Below are 13,585 nucleotides of genomic sequence, written 5' to 3'. Positions count from 1 at the left end.
CAGATTTATACTTCAGAGGCACGTTGAATTTCAAAGACATTGCTGAGTGGATTTCCAAATGAGGAGCAATAACCTGACTATTTTTTTTCCTTATAAAGATTAGAATTGCTATATTTTATACATTTAAAGTAGCATTGTCCCAGTCTTGTCATGTCTATAAAGAAAAGTAGTGTTAAATGTCAGTGTTATCTGAATGTTCCAAAGCTACGCTTCTGTCGTAGTCATACATTTGATTGCTTGCTCTGTTTAAATAAAAGCAAAATAAATCAACATCACCATATTATTTGGATAAAGCACTAAAATGGCATTGAACTGAGATTCTCAGTGCACATAGATGAGTTTGCCAATATGCGTCATCGTTTTGTGTGTTATTATTGCATTATTCTGTTTTTACGCATATTTGTTATGGAAATAAAGAAATGTCCTTGACAATTATTAATGTATCTGAAAAATACATTTAAGGTCTGATTCAGAGGTGGAAGCGGTGGCGATGCCACATGCAGTTGGCTGATGGTGTGTTTACACATGCGAGTCGCACTACGCATGTGTATTGATGGTTACCGCAGGGAGGCAAAGAACGATGTTGGTTACAAGAGCTGGGAATTTCAGTGGCGTTTCTATGGATGGCTATCCAGACGCAGATGAGTCGCGGGTGTGTCACTGACAGCGACTGTGTGTAAAGACACAGCAGCGCTGACATGTTCCGATGGAAAAAATGCACCTGCCGTCGCACCACGACGGGTAAGCGCCACTGCATGTGGGCATCTTACAGTTGCAGCAAAATACGAAGCCGCATCTGATTTCAACACAGAATCAGCCGCTTTGTATACATGAATAGGTGTAATAAAGCGAGAGACATAAGGGTGTGTTTATGGGCACTGCTGTACAGTGTATGTAGTTTTTTTCTAAAGTTGCAGTTAATGTCCTAAATTTGCACATCCACAATTATTATACACACTGATATGTCAGGCTAATGACAACCGCATATAGACCCTACACTATCAGCAGTTAGTAGCATTTAAGGAAGGATCATCAACAGTGGTGGATATTACCTAGGGGCTGCGGGACTGCAGCACACCCAGAAAAATCCACATCCCACAGGGACTGCCTAGCAGACTTCTCATTGGATGCACTCCCTGCTGTTCACAGCCAGACAGGCAGTCCCAGCGGGAGGTGTTTTCTCCCCCTGGGACTGCCAGTTTGGACAACAATGGCACAGAGAGTGCTTACCATTGGAAGCCACTCCCCTGCTATTGCGGCAGACCTATCTGGCTTCTAGGGGCAGCAACTCATGCAGCCCCTATAAGCCAGCCTGTCTGCTGACAGCTCTGGCTTATGCCATGCCTCCTCATTTAGGCTCCACCTTTTGCTGCCACCGGACATAAGTCCCACCTCCCAGTGACATGGGCTGCACAGACTGCAGCCTATGGCTTATGTACAGACCCCCTGGCCAGACAGGTAAGGAGCCGCTGCTGATCATCACCATTGAGATAAGATCACAGGCTCCTTGAGGCAATGTACAGCAAAATTGGGTAATACCATTTTTAGTGTTTCCCATACAGAAAGTGATGGGTTATTTACTACAGACACATATACAACATATATGCAAACAGTAGAAATGTCCTTATTTTATTTAATAGTTCCTATTGTGTTGATGACATCTGCAACTAATATGTGACCATGGCAAGATGGATCAAAGTAATTTGCGTTAAAATCACAGGAAACAGCTATTTAGGATCACCTGTATGTATTTTCAGGTTTTGCAAAAGATATTTAGTGATACTGTATCAGTTGCAGTCCTTTGGCAGAGCATTCCCATTGGGTTTAAAGAGGGCTGTGATCTGGTCAAATATATCAAGCTCTAGAGTGCATAGCTTTCCAGAATTTGGACCCTAAAGTTAATAACATCTTTTGGATGCAATATTGCAATTTGACCTGGAGAGGGATCCTGAGGATCCCTCTCCAATAGTGGTCATTGGCGCATAAGCAGCCTGATGGTGCATTACATCATTGGGAGTAAGGACCTCATTCAGAGTTGGTCATTGCGGCCGCTCGGTCGTACGCCACCGATGTTCGCTTAACTGCGCATACATAAAATTCGCAATGCACGTGCGCAAACTAGCTATTACGATCAGAAATTGCTCTCTCCTTGAACACAGCCAGGTCGTTAGTTTGAGTGACAGAATGAGGCGTTTCTGGGTGGTAACAGGGGAAGGTGCTTGTGAACGGGGGAGTGGAGATCCGAACGCAGGCGTGCCATTACTATGCAAACGGCGTTTTATGGGAGTGCATAATTAACTAAGTAGTGTCATGGCACTGACTTGATCGTAGTGCTTGAGAGGGTATGGTCAACCTTAAGCTCTACGACCAGCTCCGATGGTTCCCGATGGTCTCGATTAATCCTTATATGCCCGGAGATGACGTGTATTGCGAACGAGAAGGGGGTGTATATTTAGTCTTACGGCCGCATCCTCCCCTCGCTTGTCCAGCTAACGATCCCATCTTAACGACGCAACTTGCGAGCGCTTCATTTGCAGATCCGGCCCCTTTTACCTTACAACCGAGCGGCCGCAACGACCGACTCTGAATGAGGTCCTAAGTCCCAATACTAATAATGATGGCTGCAGCAGCTGATGGAAAAACAGTGGGCGGGCCATCTTCAGAAGGCCAGATGGCTATTGAGCATAGATGAGCATATACTTGCGTAAGCATAAAGTACATTAGCATGCAGGCGGCACCCAACTTAGAATCAGGCCCATAACCTCTATCTACTGCAGACTACAACCAATTGTCCCATAAATATGGATCTAAATATCCCTTACCATCAGTGGCGGCTCCAAAGTTGGGGCTGCAGCGCGGTCCAAATTTCAAATAGGGGAACAACACCTAATGCCATTTCAAACACTGCCAAACAGCAACACTCCTGGAGCCGCCACTGCTTACCATCATTCCTTTCATATTGTCCGGTGTCCCTTTTTTTTATTAATCTCCCAGTGTTTTCCTAAAAGTGTAAAGATCCTAACCATACCACCCTGATGAGTTATATTTTTGCAAGTTATTTTTTTACTTTCTAGTGTTCCTGTAAAATTCCAAATTGTTAGGATATTAACTTACAAAAATATTTCTATAAGAAAAACAGATCTGCAGAAAGCAACTTATGCAGGCCATATATCTGATTCCCCATTCTGCTGGCACCAATCTAATCTGATGATCGGCAATTAAAAACATTGATAATTGGCGATCAGTTGGTGAATAAGGAAAATTCTACATGTTAAAAATCCCCGACTCGATGATTCTGAACACTTTTGGGTCAGAATCTGGAAATCCAGATTGTCCGACATGTAGGATTTCTCCAATCCCGACTCCGGCAGAACAGGAACTAGCCCTAATACAGGCTAGATGTATGGGCACCATTAGGAGACATAACTGGACATGTCTGTTGTATCTTCACAGTGGTATTTGCCAATAGAATTCTATTTTAAAAAATATATATTTTTTTTCAGTTTAAAACTGCACAATTATTGGGAAATAAATATAATTTGGCAACGAAAACTAATAATTGTGCTCCTGACTTACTTTAGGGTCTTTATCCACTGTTGATGACTTGCGCTAGAATACCAATGTATTGATTAAATGATTTACTGTAACTTCTTTACATGCATAGTCTAGTCTCTACCACATATGCATTCATAGATATAATTGGATAAATCAGACTCAACATCATAAAAATGAGTCATAAAAATAGGTACCAGTGAAATAAGTCTGTTTCTCTGCTGCACTCCTTTTTAGGGTAGTATATAGCAGGGCACATGTATGTTTATTTTTTTTTACATTTCATCTCACTTATGGTTTTTACCTACCTGAGGTTGTCTTTACTTCTTCTGTTGTATTTCGTAGTCCAACAAATGAGAACTGATAAAGTCTCCATGATCGCACATCTCCCACTTCAACTGAGCTACGCTTCCACTGGTAGATGATTTCTTCCTTTGGGTAGCCATCTTCAATGCAATTAAAAGAATGCATCAGAATCACTGTATGGCTTTCTATATATATTAGAAAAACGTGTTTCCTGAAGCCATCATTTATTTTAATTACTTTTTACTCTTTTGCTCTTTGAATTGAAAAATAATCTGCAAATACTGTATTTCTGCATTTTTTATTTCTATAAAGTTTTCAATAGCTAAACTGTATCTTAAGGATGCATTATTTAATTTAAGTAAATATATTTTGTTCTGTTTTAAGTTGTAACTTACAAAATAAAACAAAAATCTGAGTCCTAGAAAAACAATAACTTTTTATTTTGAGAAAAGTCTTTAAAAAAACTTCTTGCAAATCTATTCAAAGTGATAGTCAGTGACTATAAAGAAAACCTACTTACCTAGCTTGTTGCTATCCAAAGCATATTCACAACATAATAAAAACAATCTTATAATAAAATGTTTGAGAAACAGTAATAATAATAATAATAATAATAATAATTAAAAAAAATAATAATGTAATATTATTGTTTGTATCATTTGATTGAATTTATTATAATTGTAAATTCATCTGCTTGTGATTCCATCTTTTTTAAACTGAAAAGTGATCTTGAGTAGAATCCAAAAGTTGTAGTTAAGGATAACTTAACCTATACATTAAAATGTTTTTTTAGTTCATTGTTCAATAACTTATGCTAAAATATTGAGATATGCTTATTTGGCGTCTAACATTCTATCCTCATTTCCCTCATCAGTCTGCTATATGTCCAATAAAGATGCTTAAACTTTTGTCAAAAACGTTCCTCATAATCACTGAATAAAGGGAAATATTTAAAAATTGACCAAATAAACATTACTTTTTTTAGTTTGAAAGGTGGACATTATTGTTAGATTTGACATCAAACACATTTCATGTATATGTAACACTTTTTTATGTTTTAATCAATTTTATCAACCAACAGCAGAAAATATATACCAAATATTATTTTATTAGTGATAAAATAATATATAGTAGACAGAAAACAAGAACTTCAGGAATAACTAATTTGGCATAAATATAATATGTGTCATCCATAAAGTCTACTAAAACTTGTTTTCAACACTGACATGGTTTAGGCAGTGAAGCAGTGTTTTTTTCTCCTTTTTTTTAGATGTGTTATGCCAATTTGCCTTCCATTTTGTTTATAGACCAAAGTCTGTCCATCACAGTTGTAAGAGAAGGAGGGTTGGGAGTTCTGCTTTTGGCTACAATGGTCACTTATATATATATATATGTTCAATGATCAAATTCACTGTCATACTCTCATTCATGAAGAATGTTTAATAAACTTGTTCCATGTGTTAATTTAGAATGAACTACTAACAAACCAGATCAAAAAAGTGAACTTGCTGACAAATCTAAAGACTACATAAAGGCTATTGCACTGCCCTGGTTTAATCTATTGTCGAGCTTGCATAAAGAGTTTAAGCACCTCTAGTCCCCAAGTACTACAACAGTAGATGGCTGGAATTTTCCTTTGTATGAATGGGAAATTTATGAAAGGTGGAAAAATAAAAATATAGAATGCAAGCAGTTATGAAATAGAGGGGGATGTAGTTATGAGACCGGTGGCCGCATGACCGCCGGTCTCAATCCTGAAACAGAATTCCCGGCAAGGGATTAAACATAGGCATCGAAATACCAACTCCTATGTTAATCCCTGTGCCGGAATGCCGACAGGATGGCGGACCGATCATCCTCAGCCCGGGGTAAGTTTACACTTAGCCCAGGATGGGGCGGTTAGGTTTAGGGACCCCTGGGGAAGATTAGGGTTAAGCATTCCCTGGGGAAGGTTAGGGTTAGACTAACGGAAGGGGGGGTTAGGTTTAGGCACTAGAAGGGGGTTAAGGGTAGGAACCCCCCCGGAAGAGTTAGGTTTTGGGTGCATGGAGGGGGGTTAGGTTTAGGCACTAACAGGGGGAGGTTAGGGTTAGGCACTAGGGGGGAGGTTAGGTTAGGCACCACTCGGAGGGGGTTAGGGGGGCTGAGGGGTTAGGGATAATATACTTACCTGTGCTGTTGGGATTTTGAGCCATTGGGCTGCTGACTTCGGGCTGTAGTCCGGTGGTCATTCATAGTAATTCCAATAGAGGAATATTGGAGCCCAAAGGGAACCCAACAGACAGGTCTGATGTCACTAGGACTGTGCATTCTAGCATAACTAACTGAACTACTTCATAAATTGAATTTAACATGTAGGGTGGAGTTCTTTATTATTCTAGATTGTTTTCTAGATGACAACCCCTAGCAATCATATAGTCTTACTCTCCTTCTGCTTGTCAGACTGTACGGAAAGAAAATACTGTATACTGTTTAGTGTGCTTTTTTTTTTTTTAGAGTGTCTGAGTTAGCTCTCAGATGTTTCTATTCAAGTCTTACAGTAGCTATTATGTTGGAGATAATTGAAGTAATCTTCTCTTTCTCCAACTGTGAAAGACCACCAGGTGATGCTGATAGAAATCCTTATTTTTGAGTCATAGGCAGCTCGCAGTAGTTAAGAGAGATTTCTAACTCTTTAAAAAAAATGTATTAATAAAATTGAGTTTATTATTTTTTTGCTGCTTTAGGGATGCATATTTTAAGCTATATGCCTGTCCCAACTAACATACTGAAGATATAAAATAATATGTAAGAACGGAATGGGATTGAAAAGCCAACAGGATGGAGAACCCGACAGAGGCAGGTAAGTACTCTAACCTCCCCTGTCCCCCCCCCTAATCCTAACCCTCCCTTAGTGGTGCCTAACCCAAACCTCCCCCCTAGTGCCTAACCCTAAACTCCCCCGGGGGCGCCTAACCCTAACCCCCCATTACCGCACCCTAAACCTAACCCTCCGGGGGGGGTGCCTAACCCTAACCTCTCCCGGGGGGTGCCAAACCCTAACCCTCCCTCCTAGGCGTGCCTAATACTAACCTCCCCTCCCCAAAACCTAACACTAACCCTGCTAACTGCCCTAAACCTAACCCTCCCCCCCACGGCTTAGAGGATGAGCGGCCCATATTTACCTCGTTCGGCCACACGTCCTCCTGGATTCCAGCATCTGGATTGTGATAGGCATCAGTATTTCGATGCCTATCATGAATCCTTTGCCAGCATTCAGCAGTTGGTATTGTGACTGGCGGCCAATGCGGCCGCTGGTCACATAACTACATCCCCTAAAAACTAGGGGTGAGCGGGTTCGGTTTTACTCGGATTTGCTCGGATCTTTAAACGGTATTTTATTGGTTATCGCCTATCATGTGTTTTGGATAGCCAATATAATAAATCCGAATTTGCGGTAAAGTGGCGATAAGAACCGAGTAAATCCAAGTAAAACCGAACCCGCTCACCCCTACTAAAAACGAAACATTTCATCCTTACTGTACAGTCATTAGTCAATAATATTAAATTATAGAAGATTTCAAAGTGTTCCATTTACAAAATATCAATCAATTTCAAATTAAATCTAGGTACCCATTCATGTCTGATTTTTGTTGTATTGATACTTGTGATGAGGTTTTTACACCAATGAAACCGCATTTCAAATGCAAACATGTTTAAACTTGCAATTGGGAAGTAGTTGTAGGTCACACTGAATGGAGCAGACAGCACTTGGATAACCACAATGTTCCTGGTATGTGGTCTTAAGCAGCAATGTGTTCCATTTTCACACTTGTTTTTGTGCATTGTACAAGCAAACACCACATAAAATTGACCACAACAAGTATGTTTACGAATTGATATACAGTATTTTTTGTCATCTCACTTTAGAAAATATATATATCATTTTATTTTATGTTAGTTTTTGGTTAATTTGTCTTTTATAATCTACAAATGCCACTGTTGCTACTCCAGTCCATTAAAAAATAGCAACACTGTATACGGTATATTATCATAAGTATACATTTTAAAAAATATCTATTTAATTAATATACTCTGTATTTAAAAAGTGATAGATAGCTATAATTATATAAACTTTCCCACCTCCCTTTCCAGATTATTTTAGTTAAATAAGAAAATAGACTTATTTAGTATAATTATCACCATGGTACAAGCCTCAGGCTACAGCTTCAGGCTATGCACATCTCCTGAGCCCTGGCTACAAGAATTTTGTCTTTCAACCTTTGATCAAGCTCCTGGGGTCTGGCTTAACCACATGCCCTGGAATATATTCTGATTAAAATGTCCATTATGAGTTTATAGTACTGTATATATTATACTATTAAGTGCTGTCAAAATAAATAGTAAACTATAATCATCTTTGTGGCTGCAGGACATGCTGGAACCCTGTGATTTATGTATATATGCAATTTGTAATGCTTTTACTGAAATATAATGGTGTATCTATAATGGGTGCTTGTAGTGTGATGTCCAGGGGACCTCCACACTGTGCATCCTGCAACCAGGATGGTATCCCTGAAACCCCTCCCCCTCCAGGGCCGCAGCTAGGGCAGTGCGGCCGGGGCCAACGCACAAGGCACCACAGGTCAGGGGGCGCTGTTTGGGCCTGTAAAATATCTGTTTATTATCATTCTTGCTTGTAGCTTCCTCTTATTTCATCCCCAGCATCTCCTGGCGTCTCCTATCTCTTCCCTGCCCTTCCCCATGAAGCCATGGCCCTTTTTGGGTGCATCATGTCCCTTTGAAAAATGAGGGGGGCGCCAATGCTCTTTCTGGCACAGGGCACCAAAAAGTCTAGTTACAGCTCTGCCCCCCTCTATACTTGCTCTTGCAGCTCGCCCATCTTTCTGGCGATCATGAGCCACAAAGAGAGCCATACATATGTGCATGTACCATCTATCTGATTAGATGATGCATGACCACTGGATAGATGGATGCGCAGCTGGAGCAAGTATAGGTGGGTGCAAGTTAGAAGTAATCATGCCCAACAGCACGGTTATGGGGTTATTACTGCACAATGGGGGAGGGGGCGCTTCACATGGGCCCCCTCAACTCATGAAATGCTCTTGATGATCACAGACAGTTTCCAGTTGACTGGGATGCAAAATAACAATTGAGTAATAATATGCCCCATTTTGAGACAACAACCCACTTATTGAGTTTTTAGAGCATAAACTGGACCTTTGCAAACTCAGAACACTGACCTACACTGGGGTCTATTCATAGATACATGCAAGTCAGCCACAATCACACTCACACTGCGTGCAAGGAACAAAATGGATCTATGCACCTCCCCTGGCCCAATCCATACACTTGTTGAAATAGCCACCTTCATTGTCAGTGTGCAGTAGTACTGGTCTTATACCCAACTGAGATTACAAGTACATGTGTGCACTTGCAACAGAGTTTCTGCAGGACTTCTGTGCACCTCAGAATTGTCCTAAGAGTGTAGCAAGTAAAGTCTATCTGTAGGTGAATGTCTATAGGTAGACACTGACACAATATCTATTGACCACTGATGAAGCAAGACAAGCCTGCCTCTAGTGGAAGCTCTGTGTTAGCACATAACTGTGTCATGCTCTAAAACCCAATGGAACATTGCTTTTTTTGCAAATGGTATTAACCTCTTCTGCAGTTGGACAGGATTAGTTGTAGCATGGAACTCTCTTTAACCTTTTTCCCTATTACTATAGCTAACATAACAAAAATAGATTGGTACATTACTGTGTTAGTTCCTGTGGCAAGAGCAGGGTGCCAGGCTTACTTTCGTCAGTATGTAGTAAACTTGCAAATTAAAAGGTTAATGTTAAAGGATGAATTAATGTTATATTATTGTAGTTGTTCTTAAATTTCACCCGGTGGCTTCCATAACACTTCTGTATTATGTACTATGCCCCCAAAGAGCTATTATAACTTGGGCCACCAAAGGTAGCCCATCCACCATTATCACATGCAATGTTGGCGCCATATTTTACAGGGATGGAGGAGATGCTGTCTGTCAGTACACTGATGATGGTTCGAATCCCGAAAGGGGAATGGTGAGTACTGTTTTCCTGTCCTATTTACCCCCTAACTCTCCTTTTTTGTACCCTTATACTAACCCTCACTACCCCGCACCCTAACCCTCCCGGTAAGTGCCTAAATCTAACCCTTACCCCTTAGCGCCTAACCCTCCCTCCTTAGAGCCTAACCCGGTGGTGCCTGAACCTAACCTTCCACCTCCCGCATCTTAACCCTAAGTCCCCCTGCAGTGCCTAAACCATAAGGTGTCTTTACATGCTCAGATACCTGGGTAACCATGTTCCATTGTGTGGATAAGTGGGAACTGATTGTATGGCATCAGTGCCACATGGAAGACCTGGAGCTGAGCACTGCAGGAGTCCTGCTAACTACATGAGGCATAAGCTAATGACAACTCCTCTAATAAGCACATCCTGCTCTGGAGACTTTGCCATCTAATATCCCTCCTTGGGGCAGCTGTACATTGTGGGAATAAGAGGGGTGGTGCAGTAAACCCCTTGGAACTTATTTGTATAATATGCTGTAATTGCTACAAAGTGTTTTTTTATACAATAATGTATGTTCACTTTAATGAGTTACTGGTGTTTTCTATACCAAGTGAAGTACTGACTGTGTCAAGCTCTTACATATGGTTCACTCCATGCAAGCCAAAGTGGCTAAAGAGTAACCCATTATCCTCACAGTTCTCAACAAATTCCAAGTTAAGAGATCTGCTATTACATGTGTTGTTTATTCAATAATAATAATAAAAAGCAAAGTCTAAAAACAGAAGTAGGATAAGTGGAAACAAACATTTTAGGTAAAGTATCCCTTTACAAACATAATAAAACTCAGTAGCAGGTACAGACTGTGGCTTGTGCGTATTATTTTATTGAGGTCTCGAAGTTGCTTTAATTGATTTATAGCTTCTGCTTTGTAAAAGAAGAAGACACTTCTCCTCTATTATAATAGAAAATTCAACATGAATACAATACTTACAGCTTGAAAACTCAAGAGGACATGAATGTTCATCCATGGGAAAGTTGTGCAACTGCAGTTGGCACTCAGCATCTATTGTAAGTCTATAGAAGAATTACACAATTAATGGAATTGAAAACAGTCTTCTTAAAGGCAACCTGTGAAGAATTTTTAAACATATTTTTGTTACATTATTTCATCTTTATCTGAAAATAGATATGTATTTTTCTATATTTTGCACAGCCTTGCCATATCAATTGTATTTATGACTTTTCCTATATGAAGTTATGTATGATAATCGTAGATATCATAAACAAAATAAAACTAGTTCCCTAAAATAATTGAATATATTTAGTTAAATTGTATATTTTATCTAGTATAAATACTATTTCAATTCTGTACTGCAGGTAGATATCTATTATATAATATGCTGTGTCCATCTAGTGCAAGTGCAGTGAGAGCTGGATGGAAGCCCTATCCTCCACCCTCCCAGCTCTCACTGGATGCCTGACATCCATATTAAGCCTCTATTCACCCCCAGCACTTTATGGATGTACAAGATACCAGAGTTCACACTTCCTTTCATAATACAGAGGTAATAGATAGCAGGCTCATTAGCTGATTGATAACCTCACTGTGAACAGGGAGCCCTGGTAAGCACTCGCAGGGGAACTTACCAACTAAAATAACAGTGTAGATGCTGGAAACCTCTATGGTGTAAAAGGAGTTGTAACATTTAAATTACCTTTATATTATAGCATGTGTGAGGCTTTAGAGGCTGAGGCTGAGGTCTGTGTCTGAGGTACAAGCAGAAAGAAGAAGGAAGTGAGAGATGGGAGGTTAAAGAATTGGGACAGAGAGAAAGAAAAAGAAAGGGAGAAATACATGGGAGTAGGATGGATAGAGAGATTGGAGGAAGAGGTAGAAAGAGAGATAGATGATAGGTAGAGGACAAGGGAGAGACATGGAAGGAAGAAGGAGGTAAAGGGGGAGATATTCCAGGAAGAGGGGTAGAGAGAGATGGAGATGGGAGGAAGAGGGTAAGATTGAGGAGAGAGATGGGAAGGTAGGGAACAGGGGCATATTAAGAGAAGAGGGGGCCTATGTGAAGTCTCCATCCAAGGCCCCCTCCTCTCCGCCCAGTGGCCGGCATCACACTTTGCGCACACTTTGTGCCAGAGTCTACTGAGCTTGCACATGTCACCAGGAAAATGGCAAGGCAGCCATTTTTGCTGTGATTTCCCTATTTCACATGGGCAAAACGCTGGGAAAATGGCCATGGCAGCCATTTTCCAGGCAATTTGTACTGTGCTGCTACCGCCGACGCGGCACTCTGGAGTGGTAAGTATTGAATAAATGGGTGCAAGGTATGCAGTGTGGACCCCCCTGGTGGAGGAAGAGAAGGGGGAATAAATCCTGCAATGCCAGACACAATATGATGGGCTCAAAATACTAGTTCATCTAAATGTGCATTAAAACATATATTTTTTTTATATAAAAAAAAAAATATTTTTATATTTTCTTCATATGAAATATAAAAACATTAGCTCTTAATAATATTTCAAAATATAAATACAATGCTTTTCAGCATAGAAATAAGCATATCCCTTTGTCCATTTGAATATGATTAAGTTATGTGTTCTCAGCTAAAACCACAGTGCAAACAAAAATATTTTATTAATAATAATAATTGTATTACATATTTTAGTTGTTATATTAGATTATATTTAAAGCTAACTAAATATGAGATCAAAAAAGCTAATGACTTTACTAATTATTAAAGTTGAGCGATTCGATTTTGCTGAAACCCGAACACATAAGAACTTTGAGGTTCCAAGTCGAACCAAGTCCCGGTTCAGATCACTTTGGGGCTCCAAGTAGAACCTAGTCCCGACTCTGGTCTTCTTGCCAAGGTCGAAACTCGGATCTAAAAAGCGTCTCTTGTGCGTTTTGGATTGCATTTAATTCTCTCCCTCAAGATTTCAGGTACTGTGAGGTGTTCAAAATTGTCTGTAAATGACTGGAAATGAATGTTATTGATGTTAATAATACTATAGGAACAAAAACAGGTCCAAGTTACATGACTGTTTTTATCAATTTTTAAAGAAATCCAAAACCAAAACTGAACCAAAACACTTGAGTATGGTTTTGCCAAAACTAAAACACGATGATGATTTAGAACCAAAGCCGAAACACAAGTCTCTTCTAATTATGACCAGTGCACTAATGTTATATTTTCTCTGTGCTGGTCACCCTTTAAACAATTCATCATGGTATTTACAAATCAAGGTTCAAAAACCACATTGTTTAGTAGCAGAAGCGTACAATCAGGAACCCTGGAAGGTAACTAATCTATATATAACACTTCTTAATTGAGTCAAACACTACTAATTAACATTTTATGCCATTTTTGCATTGACTCCATATCTGTCTCTTAAGGTGGCCATACACCTACACGACCAGCATAAGATAAGATCCATCATACGATTTCCCTGGAATTCCCCGAAGCTCCCTGGAAGTCCCAGCCACACGATTGACAGATGATGTACATACAATCTCACAATATGATGCATCATGCGTCCGTCGTGTGAGCGGCTTCATTTGTTAAAAAAAAAAAACACTGATACACGTACGGGTAGATCTGTGATGCATGCATCTGTCTGTAATAAACTAAGTACAGATGCAGGGATGGTTCAGTGAGAACCATCCA

At 40.0% G+C, this 13,585-nt stretch overlaps 1 protein-coding gene across 3 annotated transcripts in view; it reads right to left on the bottom strand.

Moving 5' to 3' along the window:
- Nucleotides 1-13,585, bottom strand: part of GABRG2 (gamma-aminobutyric acid type A receptor subunit gamma2) — a 138,011-nt gene that overhangs the window by 22,695 nt on the left and 101,731 nt on the right. For all 3 annotated transcript variants that reach the window (XM_088475066.1, XM_088475067.1, XM_088475069.1), the window contains exons 5-6: nt 10,897-10,979; nt 3,861-3,998 (exon numbers count right to left, since the gene is read on the bottom strand). In XM_088475066.1, coding sequence (XP_088331192.1) covers nt 3,861-3,998; nt 10,897-10,979 — 221 coding nt within the window. The remainder of the gene's footprint in view (nt 1-3,860; nt 3,999-10,896; nt 10,980-13,585) is intronic.

Source organism: Taudactylus pleione, unplaced genomic scaffold, assembly GCF_031769625.1.
Source record: "Taudactylus pleione unplaced genomic scaffold, aTauple2 ptg000161l, whole genome shotgun sequence".
NCBI classification, from domain to species: domain Eukaryota; kingdom Metazoa; phylum Chordata; class Amphibia; order Anura; family Myobatrachidae; genus Taudactylus; species Taudactylus pleione.
This window is presented reverse-complemented; position numbering and strand designations above follow the sequence as displayed.